This window comes from Eumetopias jubatus, unplaced genomic scaffold, assembly GCF_037043125.1.
Source record: "Eumetopias jubatus isolate StellerSeaLion01/CBP00866 unplaced genomic scaffold, mEumJub1_p1.0 scaffold_14, whole genome shotgun sequence".
NCBI classification, from domain to species: domain Eukaryota; kingdom Metazoa; phylum Chordata; class Mammalia; order Carnivora; family Otariidae; genus Eumetopias; species Eumetopias jubatus.
This window is the reverse complement of record NW_028274820.1, coordinates 39,240,528-39,266,525: the sequence shown is the minus strand read 5'-3', so window position 1 is coordinate 39,266,525 and position 25,998 is coordinate 39,240,528. Positions and strand designations below refer to the sequence as shown.

At 43.1% G+C, this 25,998-nt stretch overlaps 1 protein-coding gene and 1 long non-coding RNA gene across 3 annotated transcripts in view; one reads left to right on the top strand and one right to left on the bottom strand.

The window, feature by feature from the left end:
• Nucleotides 1-3,150: 3,150 nt before the first annotated feature.
• LOC114220791 (uncharacterized) lies at nucleotides 3,151-6,950 on the top strand. Its single transcript, XR_003611618.1, has 4 exons — nucleotides 3,151-3,189; nucleotides 4,164-4,236; nucleotides 6,206-6,258; nucleotides 6,876-6,950. It is a non-coding gene; the product is annotated as an uncharacterized LOC114220791 (long non-coding RNA).
• Nucleotides 6,057-25,998, bottom strand: part of COL1A2 (collagen type I alpha 2 chain) — a 35,165-nt gene continuing 15,223 nt past the window's right edge. For both annotated transcript variants that reach the window (XM_088018718.1, XM_028118842.2), the window contains 33 exons: nucleotides 25,899-25,952; nucleotides 25,630-25,737; nucleotides 25,213-25,266; nucleotides 25,015-25,113; nucleotides 24,020-24,073; nucleotides 23,456-23,554; nucleotides 23,017-23,070; nucleotides 22,487-22,540; nucleotides 22,281-22,334; nucleotides 21,938-21,991; nucleotides 20,893-20,937; nucleotides 19,455-19,553; nucleotides 18,159-18,266; nucleotides 17,370-17,423; nucleotides 16,371-16,424; nucleotides 15,623-15,676; nucleotides 15,468-15,521; nucleotides 15,268-15,375; nucleotides 14,836-14,889; nucleotides 13,909-13,962; nucleotides 12,775-12,936; nucleotides 11,958-12,065; nucleotides 11,178-11,285; nucleotides 10,725-10,778; nucleotides 10,531-10,638; nucleotides 10,328-10,381; nucleotides 9,830-9,937; nucleotides 9,313-9,366; nucleotides 9,081-9,188; nucleotides 8,536-8,794; nucleotides 7,967-8,151; nucleotides 7,030-7,272; nucleotides 6,057-6,363 (listed from right to left, as the gene is read on the bottom strand). In XM_088018718.1, the coding sequence (XP_087874844.1) occupies nucleotides 6,217-6,363; nucleotides 7,030-7,272; nucleotides 7,967-8,151; nucleotides 8,536-8,794; nucleotides 9,081-9,188; nucleotides 9,313-9,366; nucleotides 9,830-9,937; nucleotides 10,328-10,381; nucleotides 10,531-10,638; nucleotides 10,725-10,778; nucleotides 11,178-11,285; nucleotides 11,958-12,065; nucleotides 12,775-12,936; nucleotides 13,909-13,962; nucleotides 14,836-14,889; nucleotides 15,268-15,375; nucleotides 15,468-15,521; nucleotides 15,623-15,676; nucleotides 16,371-16,424; nucleotides 17,370-17,423; nucleotides 18,159-18,266; nucleotides 19,455-19,553; nucleotides 20,893-20,937; nucleotides 21,938-21,991; nucleotides 22,281-22,334; nucleotides 22,487-22,540; nucleotides 23,017-23,070; nucleotides 23,456-23,554; nucleotides 24,020-24,073; nucleotides 25,015-25,113; nucleotides 25,213-25,266; nucleotides 25,630-25,737; nucleotides 25,899-25,952 (3,066 nt within the window). In that variant the 3' untranslated portion in view covers nucleotides 6,057-6,216. The remainder of the gene's footprint in view (nucleotides 6,364-7,029; nucleotides 7,273-7,966; nucleotides 8,152-8,535; nucleotides 8,795-9,080; nucleotides 9,189-9,312; nucleotides 9,367-9,829; nucleotides 9,938-10,327; nucleotides 10,382-10,530; nucleotides 10,639-10,724; nucleotides 10,779-11,177; nucleotides 11,286-11,957; nucleotides 12,066-12,774; nucleotides 12,937-13,908; nucleotides 13,963-14,835; nucleotides 14,890-15,267; nucleotides 15,376-15,467; nucleotides 15,522-15,622; nucleotides 15,677-16,370; nucleotides 16,425-17,369; nucleotides 17,424-18,158; nucleotides 18,267-19,454; nucleotides 19,554-20,892; nucleotides 20,938-21,937; nucleotides 21,992-22,280; nucleotides 22,335-22,486; nucleotides 22,541-23,016; nucleotides 23,071-23,455; nucleotides 23,555-24,019; nucleotides 24,074-25,014; nucleotides 25,114-25,212; nucleotides 25,267-25,629; nucleotides 25,738-25,898; nucleotides 25,953-25,998) is intronic.

Genomic DNA, 25,998 nt, shown 5'->3' with positions numbered 1-25,998 from the left:
CCTCCTGAGCCCTTCTGCTTTCTGTCCCATCCTCTTCTGTCTGTTCTCTATAATCCCTAAGACTCCTTGCTTCGCTAGAAGCTAGTCACTGCGTTGTGGGGCAACATTTGTAGCATTGGGCATCTCTCCTGGCCCAAAAGGCCATTCTCCCGTTCTCCTTTTGAACTTAGTTTGCCTCCTTGTAACTTCCATTTTACTGGCTCCATGGGAGAGATATTAAGGATAGATTTAAAAGGGTAAGTTAAAAAAAAAAGGGAGCATTGAGAACGGGAACATAGGCTGCCACGGAAGCTGGAGAGAAGGCTCTGTGTCTGGGGCAGACAGGAAATAAGCACAGGAGGCTATTCCATTTTCTCCTCTGAAATCTGAGTTTTCATTCTCTGATGGTGTGCGTGTGGCTGCGTTCAAAGACGGGGGTGTTCTATTATCCAGTCAGCAGGGGGAGCAGTGAACTCAAAGTGACATCCCGTGGGGAGAGAAAGGCCATCTACTCAGCACCGTGGTTTATGAGTAGGTGTTCTTATTCTGCCTGGCATTAATAGATTCCATTAAAAAAAATTGTTTCTGCTTTTTTTCCCCCATGCTGTTGACGGTTAATTAAGTCATTGGGCACCAAGAGCACTGCTGCACTAGAAAAAATTCACTTTAGCGGCATTTTGTGTTTGTGAATTTCTTTAAATATGTAATGAATTGCAATTTTAAGGATACCTTTCTAGAATCCATGAGGATTGTTAATTCTGGCCAAAATTATTCTTATAGCTTGGGCTCAGAATAATAGCTCTGTTTGGGAAGAGCCAGATGAGGAGGAGACCCTTGGTTCTGAGATGATTTGAAGGTCCTGAAGAACACGTTCCAATTATTATCCTTACAGTCTTTTATAGTACCAGGAATTGCAATCTGTTTTAAGTTAAACTTCTTTTAAAAAATTAACATAAGCATATTTTACCTAAAAAGAATAACTCATTAATCAGTCTCCATTACTGATTTTGTTTCTTATTTGTTCGTGGACAGGTGCACTTTGATATCGGAAAGTCCAACTCTGGGTCCTAAAGCATCTGCCAAGCTTTGTTAAAACACAGGAGAGAGGGCCCAGGGCAGGAAAGTGGAAGAAGGAAAGAGATAAACCTCAAGTTTAATGTGGGTCAATGCTGGTTGGTTCTCTTGGGCCTTAGGACAAGAGAAGCAGCATGTTCCGGGTGTGAGACCCAAGATGAGAGATGAAAGTCATAGTTCAGGAAAGCCCAGGGTTTATTAAATAAGGAATACCGCCTTTGTGCCGTAGGTCATAACATGATTTGGGGGCATGAACCCTTTTGAAGTATCTGAAGAAAGTTGTGGATCCTCCCCCCGAGAAAAATGCACATACACACAAAATTTAGCACCCTATTTCAGGACTTCACTGATGTTCTGCCCTCCCCTGAAGCCATCGTGAATCCTTGTTTAGGGCACTAGTCTCTCCAACAGGGGGTGGGAATGTGTGTACATCCCAAGGGTGTGTAACACAATCCACTGGAGTATGGAATTTTCTATTTGTATTTATTTTCTCTCTTTTAAAGGCTTTTCTTTTCCATGTAGGTTTTACATTGCACATCATACATTAATACCATAGTACATAGTACGTGCATAACATTTATATATAAATAGATTAACAAAATTCATTATAAGGGCTCACATTTTTTACTGACGGGGAGGCATGACTCAAAATGGATCAATTACCAATTTAAAGAGAGGTGCTAATAGAATTTAAAATCTAGGCTCTGCTCTCCCTACATTGGAGGGCCAGGGATAGATTAACTCAAGAGGGGACAACAGGTGACTGGAAATTTTGGACCTAATGATGGCACGTAACGTTTGCCCACACTTCATGAGGCACGTTCGCGTCTGCCCCATTCGGTCCCCCCGGCGGTTCCGTGGACTAGGGAGAGCAGGTATGTTAACCAAATTCTTAGAGAACTTACGAGACTTTCCCAAGTGCCCTTGGCCAATCGGTGGTGGAGCTGGTGCACATAACCTCGGCTGCTGACCACAAATTATGTGCTTATTTCAACCAGCAGCAGGGATAAGTTGATCATTATGGGCTGTCGGTGGCCGCATTGCTGCAGTTACTGGTGCCCCCTGCGGACAATGAGTTGTTGAATCCCTGGCTGACCCAGGCACAGGGATAGAAAGCATATTTTAGCTGCTTGATCAGAGGGCCAGGAAGCCGAGCTAACAATTCAGCATTAGCTCTCTCCTGTTGGTACTGTAATACCAACATATTTCAAAACAGATAGAGGGCTCTGGAAGGGTTTAGATACATCTATGTACAAAAAAGATTTACAGTGGGTTATTAAATGGGAGTTTTGAGGCTGGTTTCTCAGGAAGTGCCAACCACTCTTTCTCCCAAATTTCCCTTGGTGCCCCTGTCAAAGGCAAAGTACTCATCTAGATGGATTGTTGTTCTGACCCAAAACGACATTTCCAACTTCTCTTATATATAATCCAATTTCTGAACTTCTTTTTCAGTGATATTAAGTGGAATAGCAGAAAACAGTATTTTGGCATTAAAGATAATAAATGTGTTCTGCATTGGTCAGGTGTCCTTGCTCTTTGCCAGTGCATTAGCTGTATTGATTTTAGAATTTTAAATGACCCTTTTTACCAGACTTGATTAATGTCTCGTCCCCCAATCTTGGCTACCTGCTCCTTCCTTTTCTCATATGCAATCTTCTTCCCTCTCAGACTGGCACGAGTTAGAGGTGGCTGACCTTCATAGGACCAAGGGTCAGGAAATGTTGTGAGGAGGGTCCCTTGGGCCCAGTGATTAGCCTCTAAAGGGTGGGGGGGCGGGGGGCTGGTCATGCAAGGGTCAAGCCTCCAGTACTCGGCCCAGGCCCCGGGAACACTCACAGGGGACCTCCTGGCTTGGTAAGTACCAGACAGTTCTAGTATGTGGCTTCCAGAGAAGAAACCTCTGGCCAGATAGAGGCTTTGAAAGTGAAATGAGATCTCTGGCAAAAGCTGGCCAACTAAACCCAAATGTCACTGTTGCTGTGTGAAGCTAAGATTAATTTTCTGTGATTCCCTCTCATTAATTAATAGTGTCCTCCACTATCCTCAGAGGACACTTTGTTTAATATTGTGTTCACACATTATTTTATTCTCTCTCTGCAGCCGAATTGCGGAGCCCCCTGAGGCTGCTGCCGCCTGGTATGTATGGCTTTGTGCACCCCTCCCCGGGGCCCCCCAGTGTGGCCGGGTCACAGTAAGCGATGACTCCGAGGCTGGGCTTTTCCTTCTCTTTCAGAAGAGAAGTGGGTGGGAGGTGGACCACTCTTGCCCTGGAGATGGCCACTCCTCACCCAGAATTGTTTTCACTTGCTTGCTGCTTGTTTCTTTTCATAATATTTTAAGGGTAAATTTGTTGTAAATGATAGAGGTGATATAACTACATTACAGCAAATTTGGAAAATTTAGACATAAAATTCACTCCTATCATTACTCCATGAATGCACCTAATCTTAGCATTTTGATCTATATGTTTGATAGATTTCTAATGACAGTGTACTTGAATGTGATATTTTAAAGATTATAACATTCCATTCTAAGCTTTTTTTTTTGTTTAATCATCCTCATAAATGTTATTGGGATATCAAAATATATTTTTCACTCTTCCTATTGTTGTCTATTAGGTATACCATTATTCATTCCTCATTAGTATTGATTGGATATACCATCATTTATTTCCTCATTGTTATTTATCAGATATACCATTGTTTTTTGAACTATTTTCCTGTAATCCCACACTCCTGATTAAATGATGATCAACATAACAATAAAAAAAATTTAAAGAAAAAAAATAATAGCACTAAAGTGAGAAAAAAAATGTACGTCAAAATGACCAGTCTCATAAATTATGGTTTGTACATTAAAATAATATTATGCAGGTACTCAACTTGCTATTGCAGAAATATATGAACTGACATAATTTCTGTGATCACATGTTTTTGTAAAAATAAAATGGATGTGATATATAAAAAAAATGATTATTAATGCCTATTGGCTTAAGAAATCTGCCTATTTGGATTCAGTTTGACAAAGAGCATTATTAACATCTAGCATAGTATTTGGCTCTCAGCTGGTACTCAGGAAATGACTTCTTCCTTCTTCATTTTTGCCTTAAGACAACTTTCTTGGACTGTGGACCTGAGGGCATAACATATTGAAGAAACCCAGCAATTTCTAACTGGTTATCATGTAAGTTTGTGCTGGCCATTTCAGTTAATTTGTTGGGAGCGCTTGTATTCTGATTACAGGGGTTTCATTTTCTTTGTGTCATTTGGTAGGTATATTGCTTCATTCTTGCCAGATACAAAATGTTAGAACTTCGAAGGGCTGTGGAAATTACCGTATCCAGTGGTTTCCAAGTGGATGCACAACACAATTTTGCAAGGTGCTTAATAATACTGATTCCTTACTAAATCTTAATTTGGTGGTTGAGGACTGGGAATCTGCATTTTAAAAAGCATCCCTGTGTTCTGATGCAGGTGGTAGATGGACCATAATTTGAAGTTACCGTTTGGTTAATAGACCTTGCTGACTTTTTAGAGCTGATGTTAGATTTTCATCATGTTCAGTTTTTTGCTTTTAAAACTAATTGAATCTTGAGATGACTTATTTCGGGAGGCAAATATTACAATCACAATTATGTTCTGCAACAGGAAATAAGCTCTAAATGAATCTTAACATTTTACTTGACACATTACTATGTTTAAGTGTATTAAAGATGTCATTGAAAGGTGCAGGGGAGGAAAATGAACTTGATTTGGCAGGTAGGTGTTCATGGTACTATTATCCACAACTGTCTGTGCTGATTGACAGCACACACATTACCTCCTAACAGTCATTGTACTCAGTTGCATCAGATTTAAGTGTATGGCATTTTTACTGAATATTTGAAACTGTTTTAGTTAATAGTATTAATTGTACACAGACCAACTTTCAGCCACTGTTTCAAAGTGCTTAATAGATAATAAACCAGAAGGTTCTGTGGATCTCCGCTTAAACTTAGGTCTACAATACCATTTGTTTAAATCTTATGTATTTTGAGTAGGGCAAATGTTTTATAGTTTAGAGGAATCTCCCCCCCCCAACCATAGTATAGATAGGGAAATTAAACACAGAAAGGTGAAGTGCTCAAGGTCACTCAGCCACAAGGAGCAGTCAGAATTGGAGCTCAGATCTCCTGGGTCCTTGTTCTCTGCTCTTTCTACTAGACCAAATTGCCTTTTTTTGCATAGTTTCTAATGAGAAACGCTCAGTCTAATGGCTGGTAGAGATGCTATAATCCATATTTATATTGCGAAGAGCATCGAAGCAAGGAATTCTACTCAATATTTTCTTTTGGAAAACCAAACATGCTTTATTTCATTTTTTTTCACAATTTATTTAAACATCTCACATATACAAAATAGGTACAATTTTTCTGCTTGTCCGAGAAACAAGGCTTCTTTTTGGTACCACGGGAGAGGATGAAAATGAGACTGGCAAAGAAATGCTGAATTTAAAGAAGAGGACAAGGTTGGGCAAGTGATCTGCATACTTTTATTTGGGAATAAGATGTAAAATGCTTATGCTAAATCAAATGAAAAAAGAATACACAATACAACTCATTACAGAGGATTATTTCTTCTCAAATTCTTCTAGCACCATCAAGGGTCTTCAAGTATCTGAAATACTATTAGCACCTTTGTATTCTGAACAAAACAAAACAAGTACCTCAGCTCATCTCTGTCTAGGTCAGCACCTAATGATGTGGATCACACTCACAGGAAAGTGTTTTGAGGTAGTTTTAAACCTTTGGAAGTTTGGGTTTTAAACTTCCCTCTGCAGAAGATATTCAAAAGCCACAAGTGGTGCAAATGTTCATGGTTTTTATTTTTCAATTTTTATTTTGGTTTTCTTACAAAGGTTGACATTTTCCACAACAGGTGTAGGAGTGTTGAAAAAAAAATCCAAAAATTTTTTTGGGGGGTGGGGGGAGAGGGAATGAATGAAATCATATTGCACTATGCTCTGATCAATCCTTCTCCTTCTCTTTTGCCCACAATTTAAGCAAGTAGATGTGCAGAGGAAATGGAAGGACTCAGCTTTCAGTTAAAAAAGAAGAAAAAGAAATGGCAAAGAGAGAAAGTTTTTTCAGATTTCTTTTCTTTTTTTAATTTAGGTTGAGTTCATTTATTTGAAACAGACGGGGCCAACGTCCACCCTGAATTCTTGGTCAGTATCACCGATGTCCAAAGGTGCAATATCAAGGATAGGCAGGCGGGATGGCTTATTTGTTTTGTATTCAATGATTGTCTTTCTCCATTCATTCGTCTTTTTCTGTTTAAAAAAGAAAAATATATATATATACGTAAAGCAGCACTACTTCTAAATCTAACATCATCAGCAGAACCTTAGACAGTTAAGAACCACTTTTGGGCCTGTTCATTCTGAGGTGTGTCTCAGATCAACATGTTTATCTTTGAAACAGAAGCATTAGGGGTATTTTTAGGGAGAGAGATTTCCTACCAGTCTAATTTTTTAAAAGAAAATTTCAATGCCTATTCCAAGTGGTTTATTGCTACAATATCATTTTTGGGATAGGTGTGTGTCGGTAGGGAGAGCTGGCTGGGTATGCTGTAAATTTTAATTTTTCTTCAAATGTATAGCATATTGTAGAGAAAAATTACAGGCAGACCATACTCATAAGTCAAATAAGGTACATATAGCTATAAATTATACCTTGGGACCTTTTAATCTCAAGTACTTTTAAGTTATGGGCAGACATCATCATTTAACAAACTCATGTTTAAAGAAAAACAGCTAATGCACGGACATGGTATGTATTTCAGCACTTCAGAGAATTTCTGAAGGCAAGATCTGATAAGAATCCTCAAGATTTGCCATCTGAATTTAAATCAAGGTAGGTCTCTCCTTCGCCTGTTCATTCAATGGGTCTAAGCTGGAACTCCAACCCTACTTTCCCCAAATTTCCCTATTACTTACAGAGCAGCCATCTACAAGAACAGTGTAGGTGAACCTGCTGTTGCCCTCGGCAACCAGTTCAACATCATTGGAGCCTTGCAGAATGACAGCCTTCTTTAGGTTGCCAGTCTCCTCATCCAGGTAGGCAATGCTGTTCTTGCAGTGGTAGGTGATGTTTTGAGAGGCATGGTTGGCCAGCAGGCGCATGAAGGCGAGTTGAGTGGCCATTTCCTTGGTGGTTACTCCTTCAGCATTATATTCAAACTATAGAGAAGAAGATAGAAATGCTAGTTAAGTGGAGAGGGACTCAAATACTAAGTAAGTCAAAAAAGAGAGGGGTGGGGGAAAGGCTGACTTAGGGAGGAATGATGGACTCAGATCTGAACCCTGGGGAAAAAGGTACTTTTACAGGAAACTCAATTCACTTGTCTGTGCAATATTAGTTACCTAGAAGGCACCTAGGAACTACCAGGCTGAGGCAAGATCATCTCATCTCAAAAAGGTACCTGTTTTAGATAAGCCTTTACGTGTATGTTTCTTCTTGAGAATAAGAGAGCAAGGAGACAGGGTCAGATCTCTTTCTTTTTCTGTGATTCCCACCAGTAGGCATTCAATAGAGTTGGTGAAGAGATTTGATTAAAAATTCAGAAAAGCACATGTCCTGAGAATACATATGCATGGGCACAGGGCTAGGTGCTGGCCAGCACATCCTCATGCTAAAGGGCATGAGTTTCTCCAGTGATTATCAGTTAAGTCAAATTTGAATAATAACTTTAGATGGTATGGATATGTCCAATCACTCCAGCTTTAATGTGCAGTCCAGGACAGAACTGAAACCCGAGAAAAGAGGTTCTTTTTAATAATCCCACTTTGGTAAAGGATTAAAATGCAGATCATTAAAAAGCAAACAATCTTAACATTCTTTAGTAGGAGAAGGGCTGTTTGTAGGATTCCTCACCTGGGTACCACCATTGATAGTTTCTCCTAACCAGATGTGCTTCTTGACCTTGGAATTTCTGTACCAGTTCTTGGCTGGGATGTTTTCAGGTTGAGCCCGGATGCAGGTTTCGCCAGTAGAGAAATCACAGTATACTTTGATAGCATCCATAGTGCATCCTTGGTTAGGGTCAATCCAGTAGTAACCTTTAAAAAAAGAAACAAGACCCAGCTCATAAAACCTCTCCTTGAGTGCAGCAGAGGTTCTAATAATTACTAGACAAAGATTTTTGATCCCCACATCTAATAGGGAGAGGATGGATATTTTTAAGATTAGACAGTTCCTCCTCTCTTGTCCTCCATGAAAAAAATCAAATCAGAGTATGTTACCACAAAAAAGGCAAAAACTCATATTAAGAGAAGCCTGGGACTGGGTGCTGGCTGGGAGAAGAAAATGCTTTTTTAGTTAGGTATGATTCCACGTAATGCAATATTTACCCCAGACTTTTTCGTTCTAAATGTCAGTGGGAATGGACTTGTCAAAGCCCAGCTCGTAAGAAGGGCCGGTCCGGCTTGGACATCCTGACTTACCGCTGCTCCACTCTGGGTGGCTGAGTCTCAAGTCACGGCATGTGCGAGCTGGGTTCTTCCTAGAGCCTTCAGGAGTAAGAAGGGTCTCGATCTGGTTGTTGAGGGATTTCAGAGTAGCATCAACTTCATAATCCTTGGGTCTGAGAGAAGGTGGTGAGCGAGGCTGGTCAGCCCTGTAGAAGTCCCCTTCATAACCAAAGTCATAGCCGCCACCACTCGGGCCAGGAGGGCCAGGAGGACCAGGGGGGCCGGGAGGGCCCTGCAAAGGTGAAAGCGAGAAAGAGGAGGTTTCATACTTGGTCACGGGGACAGATGTCAATGACAGCAGACTGTCAGTTGAGTGTTACACACACGCACGTTCTAGTAAGTAGAAGAGACTAACTCGATCCCAGGCATGCTGGAGGGGATGGGCTGAAACAGCTCCTTCCATACCATGGCTACACGGCTTAGAGCTGACACATGGAAGTGGGGGACTCCTTGAGTGTGCTGTCTCAGCCATCTTGGGTTTGTCTGAGGAGAACGTTATTTCCCAGAACGGTACTTACAGCAGGACCTTGGCTCCCCTGAGAGCCACGGACGCCAGCAGGGCCAACTGTACCGGGATGTCCGGTGCGACCGTCCTTGCCAGCAGGGCCGGAAGGACCAGCAGGGCCCTGGGGAAGAAGGACACCAAGTCTGAGGGAGTCAGTAAAAACCCCACAAGGAAGGAGGGGCCTGGGGCTCCCTCCCTGCCATAAGCTCTCATCTCAGAGACCAAGGTCTCTTAGGTTGACCTACCCTAGGACCGGCAGGCCCCACAGAACCAGGTGCACCTTGATCGCCATGTTGACCCTTGAAAGAGAGGACAGGAAAATCACACTTTCAGAACACATGTCGACAAACAGATTTTTTTTTTTTAATTGAATGGAAAACTTTAGTTTCAATGGACTCTGGATTGAGAAAATTGAAAATGTAAAAGGGGGCTCTTTTCTCCCATTATGTCTATTATATTCAATTACATTTTTTTTTCTACAGGCTATTTCAGCAGTGCAATATTAGTCATTCCTCTAATTATATTTATTTTAAGTGGGGTTGAAGGACATTGTTGCCAGGAGATTTTAATATATGTATATTTCGATCTCCCTTAACCCTCACCTTTTTGTGTTGGGATGAAATAGCATTATCTCTGTGAGATACAGTCAGCCAGAGAATGGGAAATGAATACGATGTAGTTCATTTTAGAACAAGAGCAGTGAAAATTTGAGGAAGGCCATTTAAGATCTGTACACATGCAGAATGTCCACACTTTACTTACAGCGAGACCAGGAAGACCTTGCAGTCCATTATGGCCCTTTAAGCCAGGAAGACCTCTGGGCCCCTTGTCACCAGGCTCTCCCTTATCACCTCGAACACCTTGTGGGCCCTGTAAAGAAAGAGGAGGACAGACAGGGCATTTTACCTTCCTTTGAAAACGACTCTCACTTCCCCACCAGTATTGCTTTATCTGTTTACAGAGCTAACTCAAGCCATGCGTAGGTTTAAACGCCACGTGGGTGTTACACCCATCTACTCCCCTAATCTGCTTTCATTGAGCCCTCCGTTAAGTGGCTAGATTTTGGTGATTATTTAATACAAACAGCCAGAAGAGATTTGAAATGGAAGAGCCTTAGAAGCTATATGTAGCAATTCTCAGCATGGACTGAATTTTTTAAAAAATATGAGGTCTAGCTTATATATTTATTTTCTTCATGGACAGTCTGGACCGAGTTTCCTTAAATGTTCATTTGTGAAGAAATCGTCATCAGGTACGTACACTAGGGCCTCTTGGGCCGGCAGCACCGACTGGACCCACAGAACCAGCAGGACCCTGCAAATTGGAGAAGCAAAAGCGAACTCGTCAGCCAAGCCCAAGCCCCTCCCCCCAACCCCCCCAACCCCCCAGTTCCCGAGTGTGCGGAGGTCAGAGTGAAGCCTCGGAAGGGGACAGCACTAAGGGACTGGTATTTACGAACTCACGGGTTCACCACGGTTTCCGTGTTTGCCAGTGGGACCCACGGGGCCGTGAGGACCAGGTGCGCCCACAGCGCCAACGGGACCGATGTTGCCAGGGTAACCACGCTCTCCCTACCAAAGGCAAAGTGAAGTTTAGCATCCACTGGCCTGGGTTTTAGTCACTTTTAAATTGGAGAAAGACAAAGAGGTGTGCTGACCTTGTGTCCGGGTTGACCATCGCGGCCTGGGGGGCCATCGTTCCCAGGGTTGCCCTGTGAAGATACCACACCAATTAAGGCGCTTCATGAGGCTCTCTACCCCACCAGCCCCTGTAGTTCAGCTTCTCTGTCTTTATCCCTCCCAGTGCTCCGCAGTGAACCCCCCGTCAGACCATCACACAGGCCAGTTAGAACTTGCCAGCCTAGTTTTCTTAGAGGTGTCTTTAGTATTTTGGCCAGATCTGAAGTATACCATTTAAAGAGCCACCCCCCGACCCCCTAGCCCAAGTAATTTTTCACATTTTCAATAGCAGGAGTGGTCAAGACCCATAGATACTATGGGGAAACAGACCATCTTGTTCAGAGACTTGGAACAGGAGGAACTCAGCTGGGGACATGAAGTCACGCACAATGGGCTACAGTTTGCTTCTACAAACCACACGTCAGACTCACATCACGACCAGCTTCGCCAGGAGCGCCGTTCACTCCGGGTGCGCCCACAGCCCCGGGGGGCCCACGAGCCCCAGACGGGCCAGCGATGCCGAGAGGTCCGGGTTCACCCTAGACGCGGAGAAGAGGAAACATTCCTCTCATTGGATCGAGTGCAAGTCTCACCCTCCCAACACAACCCTGGCTAGGAGATTCCATTTTGAAAAGAGAAAGTGCAGGGGGGGGGGGAGGGGCCACAGAAAGGCCATAAGCGTCGTTTGTGTTATCCTCGGCCTCATCCTACGCACGCGGATGGCTGGCTTTCTGTCATTTGGGAACATCGCTCTGTACTAGGTGAGCCTAGCTGCATCTGCTGTCCCAAATGAAATGAATTCACAAAGTTGAGAGAGTTTACGGAGATGAGAGGATTCTTAGGTGCTGTCATGTATAAGATTTAACGGAATGATTCCGAACTTCCAGAGTTTCATTCTGCCTACAGGATAAATGTTGCCAGCATCTCATGCTGCAGAGGAGTAAATGCAATTAGAGCTTATATAGTTCTTAAGCATGTAAAAAGAACAAAAATCATTCTGCATAATGTTAAGCTGTATCTTTATAGCGTGTGTCTAAGTAAGGTGGTATTAAAGCTTCTTAGATAAGTGACATGTGATCTGTATAAAGAAAATGCCATGAATAAAAAATCTTAAGTGGAGTTATTCAGTGATCAACCTGTCACATCTGAAGTGGCAGCTTTTAAAATCTTTTATTATGTTAATGAGAAGAAGAATGGTGTCAAACACTTACCACAGATCCAGAAACACCTGGTAGACCACGTTCACCTCGAGAGCCTGGGAGACCCAGAATGCCAGGAGCACCAAGGAGACCTTGAGGACCTGCGGTGCCAGGAGGGCCCTGAACAAGAGGAAAAATACATCACTGGTGAGCCGTGAAGTGATAACACACGCTGGCTTGAGGATTGTGAGAATCCTCTATGCTCAGTTTAGAAAAAATCTGGTGACCTTCTAGTAGGAGGACATATCCTTGGACATCTTTTCTCTAGTGATGCCAAGGAGTTGACAGCTTGGCAAGTATATTTCTTTGCACCTGGTTCCTCCTTGAGACCAATGGAACAGCAGTCAAAAATATGTGATTGAGATTAATGAAGACATCTGGGGTGATGCAAGAGAGTTTTATAGAATCTATGCCAAGAAGCAAATTTTGACCTTGGCCTCTAACTGAACCCGGTCTAGGAAAGGCACATTTCAGAGTAACATTGACAGACAATGCATGTTTAAGAAATGGGCAGCTTACTGAGATTGATTTGTGTACAATAGGATGACCATGGCAATGGGATTCTGGCTCTAATCCCAGGACCCGTGAGGTGGCATTCTGATAAAACAGTGAGTTCCTTCATTTATTGTCCTCCCCGTCTAGTGCCTTCTAAGCAACTGCAGAAGCCCCGACACCTCAGTATGTGCCGGACAGATTTCCTGGCTCAACGGAGCTCTACGTGAAAGCCCGCAGTACTCATCAACAAATAGATGCCACTTGAAGATCTGTGTAAAGGCTTTATTTTAATTCAATACAAGGTATTATGAGAGAGGAGCCTGAAATCACTTACAGCGGTACCGGGCTCTCCAGAGGGACCCTTCTCGCCGGCAAAGCCGGGGGGACCATGTGCGCCGGTTTCTCCTGTTCGGCCAACTGGACCTTGGTCACCCCGAGGCCCACGGAGTCCTTCCTTACCAGCAGCGCCAGGGGGACCAGGGGGGCCGGTGATACCCTGTGAGCCAATGACAGAGTCATTTAACCCGTCACAGACCCGGGAAAGAGCATCTGAGGTTCTAGAGATGAAGATGCAAACAGTGTGAAGCAACAAAATGCTATCCTGGCCATTCGGGGGCCCTGTTGGCTTTGTCACATTCCTTGTAATGGAGAGAGGCAACTCCCTGTCCTCCTCCTCTGGAGCCTGTAATAAAGTGACTGACTGAGGTTGAAGCTGGGCCCAGTGTCCGTGAGGAGAAGAAAATGCTGTGCTACCAGGCCCCCGGTGTCTTGGGGTCAGAACTCCAGAGAGTGAGAAGAGGCAGTCGTAAATGAATGGGACTTGGGGTTTGGGAAGACCCTGCTCATTTCTTTTTGAAGAAAGCCAATACTGGCATTTTGTTCATCATTGAGGAATCACATGTGCGCTCCACTAGGTTTAATTAAATGCCTACAGGGAATGAAGATTTTTCTGTTATGAACCTGTAATAGGGTTCCAAGAAATCAACATCTTTGCTGTTTTTTTTTTTCCCTGAAACCTTAACCGGAAGACTTAATCCTTGGTAATTAATTAAATTCTCTTGAGTCCTGACAGGAGAGTCTGAATCAGAATTAAATTAGAGGCCAAACCACCTTTAAATTCAGGAACAATTATACCTGAACAACGGAGGCAGAATGTTGGCCATAAAGGGTAATTAGATATAGAAATATCTGATATGTGACTAAAGCTGTTCTGTTTTTTATTTTTAACGAAGAGACCATGCCCCTAAAAGGGGACTTGTGTTCACATGAATAAAAGCCTCTTAAGCTGATCTTATAAAATATAATTTGTGATGATTTTGCCTTAATGGTTCAGGAAAACTGATTTCAGACCAGGAAAGTAATAGCAAAATATTAGTAGCGTGTTTCCAGACAGTTTCTTACCAGTTTCCTACTAGAGGCAAGGCCTTTTGGGTAGAGTAAATGACATACTTTGAAGTGATTTACTTACAGAGGGCCCAGGAGGACCAGTCCGTCCAGCAGCGCCAGGAAAACCAGTAGCACCCTAAGAACCAAGCACATTAAAATTCCACAATCAATGCCAACTCTAGGGATTTGGGTGAGATGGAAATTTCTCCTCTGGCCAGTCCTCAATACACATGACCAAGGATGGACCAAGGAGTAGCTAGTGGTAGCCCCATATAGGGTATCATTTAACAAGGACCCCAAAGGCCCTCCATCTCTGCACCTCTCTCCTACCAGCACGCCCCGGTTGCAACACCCATATTTTGCATTAAGGCTTTGATGGTCCCTTTTGAAACGCTAACATATAACCTGATGGTTGTAAGAACAAGAAGACAAGACACCATGCCATTATTACACATTGATGTGTATACAACAAGAACTATCTTAACCACCTGGTGGGGTGCGAAGGACATGGACACTGGATAAGTACTTTTGTTTCCAGAGGAAGGTACAACAAAAGACCAAGAGTATTAATTACTGTCCAATGAGAGCAGGAAGGAGTCACTGCAGTTCATTCCTAGGGAGGTCCTGAAGGAGTCAGTGTAACAGCACCAGGCACCAAGAGAAAGGGCATGGTCAGGCAGGAGAAGGGGGGCATCAGTAAAAGGATGCGGGGTACCAGAGAAATGATTTTTTATCCATTTCACAATTAAACAGCCTGGGGTTAACTTTGGTTATTACCTCAGGTGAGGTGGTAGCAACATACACTGCACTGAGTTCCAGTTGGGCTTAAGTTAGTAGCCCATGATCTAACGGTAACTTCACTATCAGAATTTCTCTGAAAGAAGTGAACTTGGATCTCAAGAGTCCCCTTATTATAGTTCAGAATTAACCAAAAATCTCCAAACTTTCAAGTTGTTTTTAGTAGATTCTAAAGAAAGTCACGTTATCAGAGTCCATTGTGAATACTCACAGGGGGGCCACCATCACCACGACTTCCAGCAGGACCAGGGGGACCATTTGGACCCTAAAATGGAAACAAAAAAAAAAAACATGGGGTCAATCACAAGACAATTTTTATAAACGTTGCTTTTTTCTTCGAAGGTTATCATTCCCATGTCTATGAGAAGCCAATCCAGAAATTAAAAATGATGATCTGCGTCATAAAATAAATGTCCTTCAGTGTGACCACCCTCAGGGGGTTATACCAAAGAAGTGAGATGAGACGTTTATGAAATGTTTACAGATTATAAAATGGAATGCAAATGTTACTTCTTATTTTTTAAATCATCTTCTATCTCGCATGTTCCCGGTATACAGCAGGCACTTGATTGATCTACGTTGAATTGTTGGATTTCATGGGTAATGACACAGGCTGTGTTGACCACCAGTGAATTCAACTTACAGATGGGCCAGCAGATCCGACGGGGCCGGTGGGACCGACGGGACCATTTTCACCCTTGGGCCCTTTGGTTCCTCTCTCTCCTTTAGCACCAGGTTGACCAGCAGCACCCTGATAGAGAGGAAGAGTTGGGGTCAGGCGTTCCAGCTCACTCTACTTGCCAGCTTGGGATGTTTTCCGATTAACCTGCATGAGATACTCACAGCAGGACCAGCAAATCCATTGGGGCCAGCGGCACCGACCTCACCACGTTCACCCTAGGTAGGTGGGAGAGGGGGTTTAAGAATGTCACAGCAATCTTAGCTTCGTTAAGTTCTGAAAGTTCTGAGTGCCCCAGATGCCCCAGGTTTCCACTTACAGGGCTACCTCGAGGACCGGCAGGACCGGCAGGACCGGCAGTACCGGCTTCACCCTATAATGGGACCAGAGAGGAGTTTGTCATCGGGCTTCACATCGACGCTCGCAGAGGAGGTGCGGGGAGGGACCGGTGGTAGACAGCGGGCTCTTGTCAGAGTTTGCAGCGTGTGTCAGAAGAGAAAACTAACGCACATCTCAGGGAGTGAAATAAAATGCATTCTTGCTGTGCTTAATGTTGTATTCATTTGGGGGGCTGAAGTGGTATTGGTCATACGCTTGCAAAAACACGATAAATCAGTGCCCACAATACGAGGAGGAGGAGATTTTAATTTTTAGATGGACACAGAGCTGATCTATTTGCTGCAATCTGTGCAGTACAATAAATAAGGTCTATTTTAAGGGGACTGCTCGATGTGAAATGGGCACACTATGTATTTTATTGATTTTTTACAATTGAAGGCTTTGAGGTGGCTCAGTACATTAGGATATTGTTAATGGGCAACAGGGAAAGTCTTTAAAACAAATGATAGGGATGAAAGTATAGATCAGCTAGCTGGCACATCTATAGGAAGGGAAAGAGAACTTTAAACACACAGCATTTGTTTCCTGCGGCCCCATCACAACAGATAGGTTTTTAAATAAGCAGGCTTTCTACCAAGTCATAAAAATGAACTGCGGGGGCTCTCTGGGGCGAGGGCGGGCAGGAGACGCTCGATGCTGCGGTTGGCTCCGTGAAAATGCATGCTTACCCGGTCACCAGTGGCTCCAGCAGGACCAGGGGCACCCACAGCACCAGGGGCACCCTAGCACCGAAAGGAAACAAGTCTTATTAATTACACCCCCAGGCCATCAAAAGTGTCCCTGCCATTCGCCCTCGCTGTGCTTAGACCGTGAGCGAGCGCTGTCACTGCACACTCGGGGTGGACATCGAGAAAGCCTCTGATGCACTTCAGTTCTAATTATCAAAACTACCAGAAGCGGCTCTCGGGAGGAAAGTACCCCAGTGATCGGAGGGGATGGAAATGTGGAAGTCAAGGCAGGTTAGGAACTGGGGAGATCCCGAACTCTCTGCTCTTGTCAAGCTCCCCGGAGAGCAGCAAATGAGTAGCCTTGTTTGAAACCGCCAGGGCTGTGGGATTCAGAGAAGGGACGATTTTCAATGTGCCAGAGCGAGTTATCAGCTCTGAGGGAGGGGAGGAGGAGAAGAGCCAAGGTGGCTGACGGCCCGGAAGAGCCGTGTTGCCCGCGCTCGAGGTAGTGTTATTATCCCTTCATGGGATGATCTTTGGCATCTCCGTGGCATTAACAGCTCATCACTGGGGCTGCTCTTTGAGTGGTCAATCTTAGGACATGCATTTGAATAAATGGGACCTTTGTTAGAGGTTCTGGCTTCTTAAAATGTGAGAGTTACTGGGTTTTTTTTCTTTTTCCCAAAGTCCTCTAATAAACAATCACTTAAAAGTTCTATGAAACCTAGAGCTTTTGGTTTATAATTTGCACTTGGTATAGTTAACACTAAGGAAGGTAGAAAATTATTCAGGTTATGATTTTTAAAGGGCTAAGTTCTGTTTGAATCTTTCTTTTGGAACATGTTAAATGATCCTACTATTCATAGATCCAGGAAGGAAAGGAAGATTCTTACTAAACCTGGATCCTCCTTTTGTCAGTTCTGTTTTGGAGAGCCACTCAACTCGAGTGAAATGTAAAAACAGTAACAACAATCTAAGTACAAACAAAATGCTACTCACACGGGCACCATCTCTGCCTGGGTTACCAACTTCCCCTCTGAGACCAGTTTCACCCTGAAAGTATAAAGCAAGAGCAACTTTTGGTTTTCTGGCCAAATTTTTTAATCAAAGTGTATCTGCATTGTTTTTTACAGAAAATCCTATACACCTTCAGTCATTTAACGTTTGGCAATGTCTTGAGTCCCTACTCTTCTCTAGGATGTTGAAGGAGAAAAAAAAAAAAAAAATATATATATATATATATATATGGGAAAAAATAATTCAGGGCCCTCTCCAGATTATTGTTAAATACTCTTTTCTAATTCCAGCCCGTCTCCTGCGGCCTAATCAAGCAAGGTACAAATTCCTGGGGACGGAGTGACAAGGCAACATCACAATGGGCTCCGGCGCCCGATCTCTCTTACGGCGGAACTGATGCCGCGGCACGTTGGACAGCTGTTCAGCGTAGCTCCTTCCCGTTAATTAGGGCCGGATGAGGCAGTCTTGTTCGCGGCATTAAAATGAGCCTCATGTATTACTCAACACCATCTGTTTGCGTGAAATTCCATGGTAGCCAGCAATTTGGCCAGATTAGTGAGTTTAGAAATGCGTAGGTGCTAGGTGGCAGAGGGAAATGGGTAGAGATCGATATCAAAATGCTACCAGCCCACCTACCAAGAATTGCAAAAAAACCCCACAAAAAAAAACAAAAAACACCAAAAACCAGACCAAAACCCGGGCAGCCCTGCGCAGCCTGCTTCGCCAGAGCTCCTCAACCACACGTGTTAAGGGCCAGCACTGAGAGCATACCTTTTCTCCCTTGCCTCCAGGTATGCCGGCAGCACCCCTCTCTCCTGGCAGGCCACCGGGACCAGATGGACCCGCGGTGCCCGGAGCACCAAGCACACCAGGTTCACCCTGGAATCAAACACACGTGAAATCAATTATGTCAGTGGCAAAAGAAGAAAACGAGAACCCGAACTCTTGAAGGATTCCAATTTAAACATTTAATAGATCGCATTCTCGCCTGCTTAGAGACACAAAGGAGGGCTACTGAAAAGCAGGGAGACTGTAACTGAGGGAGAGGTTATTAACGACACGGTGGCTGAAGGGAAGAGAAGTGGGAGCGGGTGGCGGTGGGTTTTCTATGACCCGCTCCTGGTCCTCCCCAGGCAGGCAGGCAGGCACGGGAAAGAAGAGGCCCCGGACAATAGCAGGCGCAGAGGGAAAAATGTTTGCCCACAAACCTTTTTCAAGGATAAGTCTCTTAGCCCACACAGGAAATGTGGAGAGAAACCTCATCAACTGGGGAGATGTTTACATTTTAATCTCCTTAGAGTGGGGACTATAAGCTTCCACTTCATATAAAAACCCTACAATTCCACGTACTTCAGACCTATTGACTAACTTCTAAGAGAAAACTCTGAGAGTACCATCCTCTGGACCATGTTTTCTTTCTTGTTTCCTCTGTCTTCGCTTTTTATTGTTTTTCTGATACCCTTCCACCTACCAGAATAGCTTTTTGCCCCTAATCCTTGCACCCCTCCCCCGCCCCGGGCAATGTAAGAAATCAGGAGTAATAGGAAATGCCTTCTCTTTCCTGTGGTCAAAGTAATCTGTTTTTCAGAAATGTGTCATTCCACCTATTTTAAAATGTAAACCAGATTCTGTTTTGAAACTCAAATTGTCAGGCTTATGTTTTGGGGAATGAATGCATTGTCCAGTTAGTTTTCACCTCTCTTACTATTAAAATTTGGACTACCTTTGGAAATTTTACTCTCTGAAGTAGGATGGTGAGAAGGTGAAACTTTGTTCTTAAAAACAGTGTCTAAATGTATGTGATGTTTCCAGATTAAAACCAAAGTATAAGCAGTGTGATGACACGACAGTTAAAACCCATACTAATTCATTTATGTCTGTAGAACACTGGGACTTCCTTTCTTTTGGAATAATTCAAGTCCACTGGAATCAGATTGTCATTTACTGTGATGGAAATCATCACAGAGTAGGAAATAAAAAAATCTGAAAAACAATTCATTTCCTATTGTAAACGACCTAGTTACCCTATAGTGGGCCAACGCAGCATGAGAGAACAGAAAATTTTACCTTGTTTCCATCGGGCCCAGGGGGTCCAGAAGGACCTCGGCTCCCAATAGGACCAGAAGGACCAGCAGCACCACTTTCTCCAGGGGGCCCACGCTCCCCCTTTAAAAAAAAAAGAGAGAAATTATTTTTTTAAAAGATTTTATTTATTTATTTGAGAGAGAGCACGAGAGGGAAGAGGGTCAGAGGGAGAAGCAGACTCCCCGCCGAGCAGGGAGCCCGACGCGGGACTCGATCCCGGGACTCCAGGATCATGACCTGAGCCGAAGGCAGTCGCTTAACCGGCTGAGCCACCCAGGCGCCCCAAGAGAGAGAAATTAAAATGTTGCACCCTACATAGCTTTCAGAGATACCATTTTACACATCAGAGTTCATACTTTTTAAGCTTTTGAATCCTGTCTCTGCCATTGACAAATTATAACTATTTTTCCTTAATTTCTCTACCAGCAAAATGAATGGATGGGATGAGATAATCTCTAGAGCCTCATTCAGCTTTAATGTTCTGTGGCTACAACTCTAGAATGTTTTTCTTCTAGAATATTCAACCTTGGAATTCATTCTTTTTTTTTTTTTTTCTGGCTCTTTTTGTAATAGATCCATAGGTAAAAATAAGTGCCAGTTATGCGTGGTATTCATACGAAAGATTGTGTCGTTTCAGGAGAATAGCAATGCTAGGTGTAGATAGGATTAGATATTCTCACAGCTACCCTCCCTTTTTCTAATCTTATGCAAGAGTGATATAACAGTTATAATACTTAATAGGATATACATGTGTATGTGTGTCTGCATGTGTATAGCAATCTATCTACCTATCTAAATTTCTCCCAATTGCACGTCAGTATCACCATGACAAGGTATTCCATGGGCCAGAATATTTAACATGTATGTAGTCCACATTGTAACTGCTTTCAAAGGCCCTTGTTATAATTCTGGTTCTACGATACTAAATTTGTTTGGGCGTCCTAGATATATGGTAACTAACCATGTAACAGGATACGTGAGGGGCAAACTCATCATTCCAGTCATTCTAATGACCACAAATCTATTTTTTTTGTAAGAGCAGATTCATGATTTCAGCTTCAGACTGAACATCAACACACATTGCAAAAACTGATTTTAAATCTCAGTAAGATATTACTTTTCCTTGTCAGGTTGAGCCACTTTCATAATTACATACTTGTCTAATATAAATTACTGAATATAATACATGTATTCGGTCATTTATGTTTCTTATAACCGTGTGGGTTTTGGCTAAGAAATACGAGTAATTAAAAAAAGTCTACTTTCAATTAGAAATCAAATGTTCTCTACAGATTATGTTTGACTACAGAAGAGTGTCAGGAGCTTGTTGCAAGGTCATCAATAGCTTTTAAGAGAAAGCACTACTTGTTTTAAAGACACATTGCCCGAAGCTTATGAAAGTAAATTAAATAACACTTACTCTTGGACCAGCGGGACCAGGGAGACCAAATTCACCCGGGAGACCCTAGGCAGAATGTGATACAGAAATAAATCATGAAATGTATACATGTTCTCGAAATCCACTTATGATTATGATATTTAGATAAGTTTTGAAATAGCCAAACAAAGCCAGCTAGGCTCTAGCTCCCTGAGAGCATAAAAGTACAGGGCTATTAGGAACAAGAGAATTTTCAGTTGTATGTGGACAGATAGAAAAAGTGAGAATTCCACTGATATCAAAGTTATTTCTCTGCTAGAACCTGATATCAGAAAATTTGAGTTTCCATTACTTAGTTTATTACTTTAAAAAAAATGACAAAACACTATCTCATTTGATAATATGATAAATAATGATGAACAATATCAGACACTGCCTATTTTTAGTTCCATAACAGACTGCTTTCTTAATAGAAATGATCATATTCTGCACATTACCTAGTTAATTGTATACCCAAGTGTATCTCCTTTATTCCTGACCAGCTGTCTCCTTAATGTGCCCCACTGTTGACAAAGGAGACCAGGCCACAGAATGTAACTGAATTGAGGCACATTCATCACAATTACCAGAGAAAATGACTCAGAACTCCTGCCCTGATTGTGGCTAGCAGTGTCATGTCTGAATGCCAAGAAAAACATTAAACGCAATTTTTCAGGGTCTAGTTTGATGGAAAAGCAGTGCATTTACTTTTTCACCATGGGAAAGAAAATAATTTGCATGTTAACGTCACCAAGAACCATACAAAAAGTAAGGCTATTAAAGGGAATGTTCATTGATATATTTTCCTTTCATAATGCAGTGTTTCATTCAGTCTTTAAAACAGAGGAGTTGTTATTCCAACGAGAGAGCACAGAGTAACTGGGTTTATTCTCTCCAAAGTACCAACTTAAATAGAACGCTATCATTAACATATGAAATACGAAGTTTCTTTTTGCATATTATAATTGCACTGCAGTCAGGTGTTCGCTATTGGGTGGGGGGTGGAGTCCCAAGTTTCACTAAGCCTACTATCCCTTGTTTTACTCACCCTTTCTCCTGGTTTGCCAGCTTCACCAGCTGTACCTGCGGGGCCCGGCAGACCCTAGATGAAAAAAAAAAAAAACCCCACAAATTTCCATCTTACGGCTCTATTCAGAGGATTTGCTAATAACTAGTTTTTTCTGGATACCATCTGATAGCGACATGATCACGAACTACTCTGTGTTATTAAAGAGTTACACAAAAGTTTGCCTTGAAAAAAGTGGGCCTTTCTTTACTTCAGTTCTGAAATCATGCTCTGTGTGCTGGGGACGGGGGGAGGCAGTGCTATGGGGATTCACAGTCGGCTAGTCTGACCAAAGGCAGTATTCTGTACGTCTCAGTTGACTTACCTGGAAGCCTGGAGGACCAGCGGGACCTTGTTCACCTTTTCCACCTTGGACACCCTGAAAGTAATAGTAAAGATAGCGTTAAGTAGAGATGGATACCACCATTGCTGTCTACCTGGATAACTTCTGGACTGGAAAAAAGAGATGGTCATTTGGCAGGACTAGATTCATTCAGGGCGGCAGAGGACAAGAATGCGAGAAATACTCACCTGTGGTCCAGGAGGCCCCTGAGCACCATTGTTTCCATCAGGACCTGGAGCACCCTACAATAGGTCACAGAAAGGCTCAGCGTTACCTGTGAGTCAGACAGTTTAAGAAGCCTCGAAGCCTCATGCATTACTTTCTCAACGCGTATCATCTTAGCATGACTCATTGTGGGTCCCCTGCCCAAATACCAACTTTTGGTATGGCTTGTGGAAAGTCCACGGATGGAGGGCAATTTATGAAGGCCAGAGAATGCCACTAGCATCTGCATAGCTTTTTAGTCCTAGAATAAATTAAATAAAAATCAAATGCACCCATAACTAATTTTGACCTAAGACACATTCTGATTTGTTAGAGCTCCATCCACTGCCCTATAAGTGTGGTTGAAAAAGAAAAAAGACATTTTGTGACAGTTAAAGGATCTTTGGGGATGCTATTTTAAAAAGAAAATGACAGAATTATATCAGATGGCCTCAAAGGATGTGTGTTTCCTAAGTGAATACTACGTGGGCAGATACTCGAAGTTAGCACCTACCCGAGCACCAGCAAGACCAGCATGCCCTTTCTCACCAGCTTTGCCAGGATCACCCTATGATAAACATTAAAAAAAAGTAAACACTTCATGTCAAATTAACCATGACAATTCTGACTTGTTAATTTCTCGCTTGCTTTGCTTTTCCTTTCTTTTTTAAGGTTCCTCATCTTTGAATTCTGTTAGCTAAGGCACGATCCATCATCTTGCAACTCCAAGTACAACAAGGCACACCTGTGTCTGCAGGGGCGCAGACTCCGGAGACGGATTTCCATCAGGTGTACGGTGGTATACTGGAGATTAACTGTTAATGTGCTAAGGGGCTTGCAGTGTTCCTGTGTTCTACCCTTGAGGTAGAATGGACCGAGGACAGCAGAGAAACCGAGTTTGGGTAAAAGGCGGCACAGAAGGGCCGAGGGAGGAGAGGGTGTGGTGTTCTTACGGTGGGGCCCTTGGGTCCAGGGAATCCGATGTTGCCAGGCTCTCCTCTTGCTCCAGCTGGGCCAATTGGACCAGGCCTGCCATCGATACCAGGGAGGCCCTGAAACCAGAGTTTATTTAAAGTTCACTCAGCATCGACCGGGGTCTCCCGACCGCAAGCCTGTGATGCTGCCACAGGATGAAACAGAATCATTCTCTGAATGCATAGAGCTTCCTGGTATAAAGTGTCAATAAATTATGAATCCACTTTCCTTTTCTAAATAGGATGTCAGTACACACGCAACCAAGTCAATCTCGTATGTACCCAATTCCCTCCTTCCCCTCCCTTTCCATCCCTCGTCACCCGCTTCAATTTTCCCTGCCATGGTTTCCTTTTTCCTTTCCTCCTTCCGGTCCTGCGTTCATCTGGACTCCATAATTACAATCTATTACTTTGCGTTCCCAGATGATGTATGTGGCTGATATTTATTTTCAGTGTGTTCATGTATAAATAAGTCACAGAATAGACTTGATAAGGGTGCAATAAGTGTCCTTGAAAATATAATGGAAAATGAGCAAGTCTTACCATGGGACCTTCTTTACCAGCTGGGCCAACATTTCCAGGGGCACCAGGAAAACCCTATAAAGTAAATGAGGATGCTTTCGTGTCGGCACTTTAACGCACATACTCGAGGCTCCAATTTATTAAAATCTCACAAAAGCACTCCCCCACCCCCCACTTCTTGTTTGTTGCCTAGGGTAAATCATTCGGGGTATTAGCCACTAGCTGGGAGGTATGAAAAGAGCTCTGAAATCTTTCTTCTATTTTCTATGCCTTTCCTTTCATGGGAGTTTAGCGCAACTGATTCATTTACGGGTATCGCAGAAAACTGTGAAGCAATATACTATATGGGCAAAATGTATCAGGTTATTTACCTCATAATAGAAAAACAAATACTTTTAGTAAGCAATTTCCAAAGTGGATTTTTTATTGCTATATTTGGTGTCTTTATTACTTGTTTATGGTACAATTACAGATGACACTCATCCATAAGAGATAATGGAGGCAAAAAGAAAAAATAAAAATCACTCTATTGCTATGGAGTAGAGTGTCTACGAATCTAAAGGTCATTTCTCCATGGCTAGTGTGATGCTGAATACATTAAAGCATTTTGTGATTGCTGGAAAAATGATTTCACTTATGAGTCTAATACACTGATAATGTATAGTCCTAATACGTTTCATGGACACCTTATATAAAACTCACAAATTGAGATAAAAGATTCATGCTGATAGGAGAACCAACCTAATTTGGATATATTAAAATAAATCTATTCTTCCAAAAACCTCAGAGCCATTGGATCAAATAATAAATAGGAAATTTATGACCTAACCAAATCTGTAAAAAATATCTCTGGGCTTTGATAAAGTTAAATTAAAAAGGCAACCATCAGCAAATCTACTAACAGATTTACTTCGGATGATTTTTTTTTCCTTTTTATTGTCTTCAAATATCAATCCTCCCTTTCAAAAAGGAAACAGTGCCAGATGTGACTTGCTCCGCTTCAATCTGAAACTTACTCGGGGCCCCATGAGGCCAGGCTCTCCAGGGCGACCAGAATCTCCGTTGGGACCTCGGACACCAGCAGGGCCAGTCGCACCACGGGGGCCGGGAGGGCCCTATTCCACAGAAGGGAGAGGGGAGGATGCTGAAGTGGACAGACCCACCAAAAGAAGCATCGTATTCCCTGCCCGGGGGGTGAGTGCTGGACAGCGTACCATGACACCAGCTCTGCCGTCAGCTCCAGGAAGACCACGAGAACCAGGACCTCCCTGTAAGAGATTACACGAAACAGGAAAGATTGGGGAAAACCCTTGAATCCAATAGGGCAGTGTTTATTGAAACATGGCTGCACGCCAGAAATCCTGATCCCCTGAAGGGAGAGATACAAACAAAAAACCAAGCCAAAAAACTTCACCCAAACCCCAAAGGAATGTGTGGGGGAGGCAGGTCTACAAAAGTAGGTCAGCGTTGTTTCCAGACCAAACTGAGAGTCACTGATTTAATAAAGCAGATGGAAAGCAGATGCTCCCTTTGTCTAGAAAACGCACTCGGTGATTCTGACCAATTCCCAATGAAAGGGTGTCATCAGACCCCTCTGGTGTGTCAGGGCGTCAAGAGCGTCTGGAACCTACTCTCAGCCCAGGAGGTCCAGAGGGGCCAGTGGATCCGGCTTCACCATTGGGGCCTCTCTTTCCTTCTTCGCCACTGGGACCGGGAGGACCTTGGGGCCCAGCAGAGCCCTGTTTCATGAGAAAAGCAAAAGAGGAGTGAACAGGAAAAATCATTCTTATGTCCTATCCAGCCAGAGAAAAAGTAATCCCTCTTTTTAAAAAGTAAAAGTAGGACTTTTTGGATCAAATAAGGAATAAATCCATAAAACTGTGATCACCGAACTACTTACAGGCTCACCCTTGTTGCCGCCCTCTCCTTTGGAACCAGCTGGACCAGGCTCACCCTAGGGTTCGATACAAACCGGGGGTCAAAGGACAAACGTGTGCCAT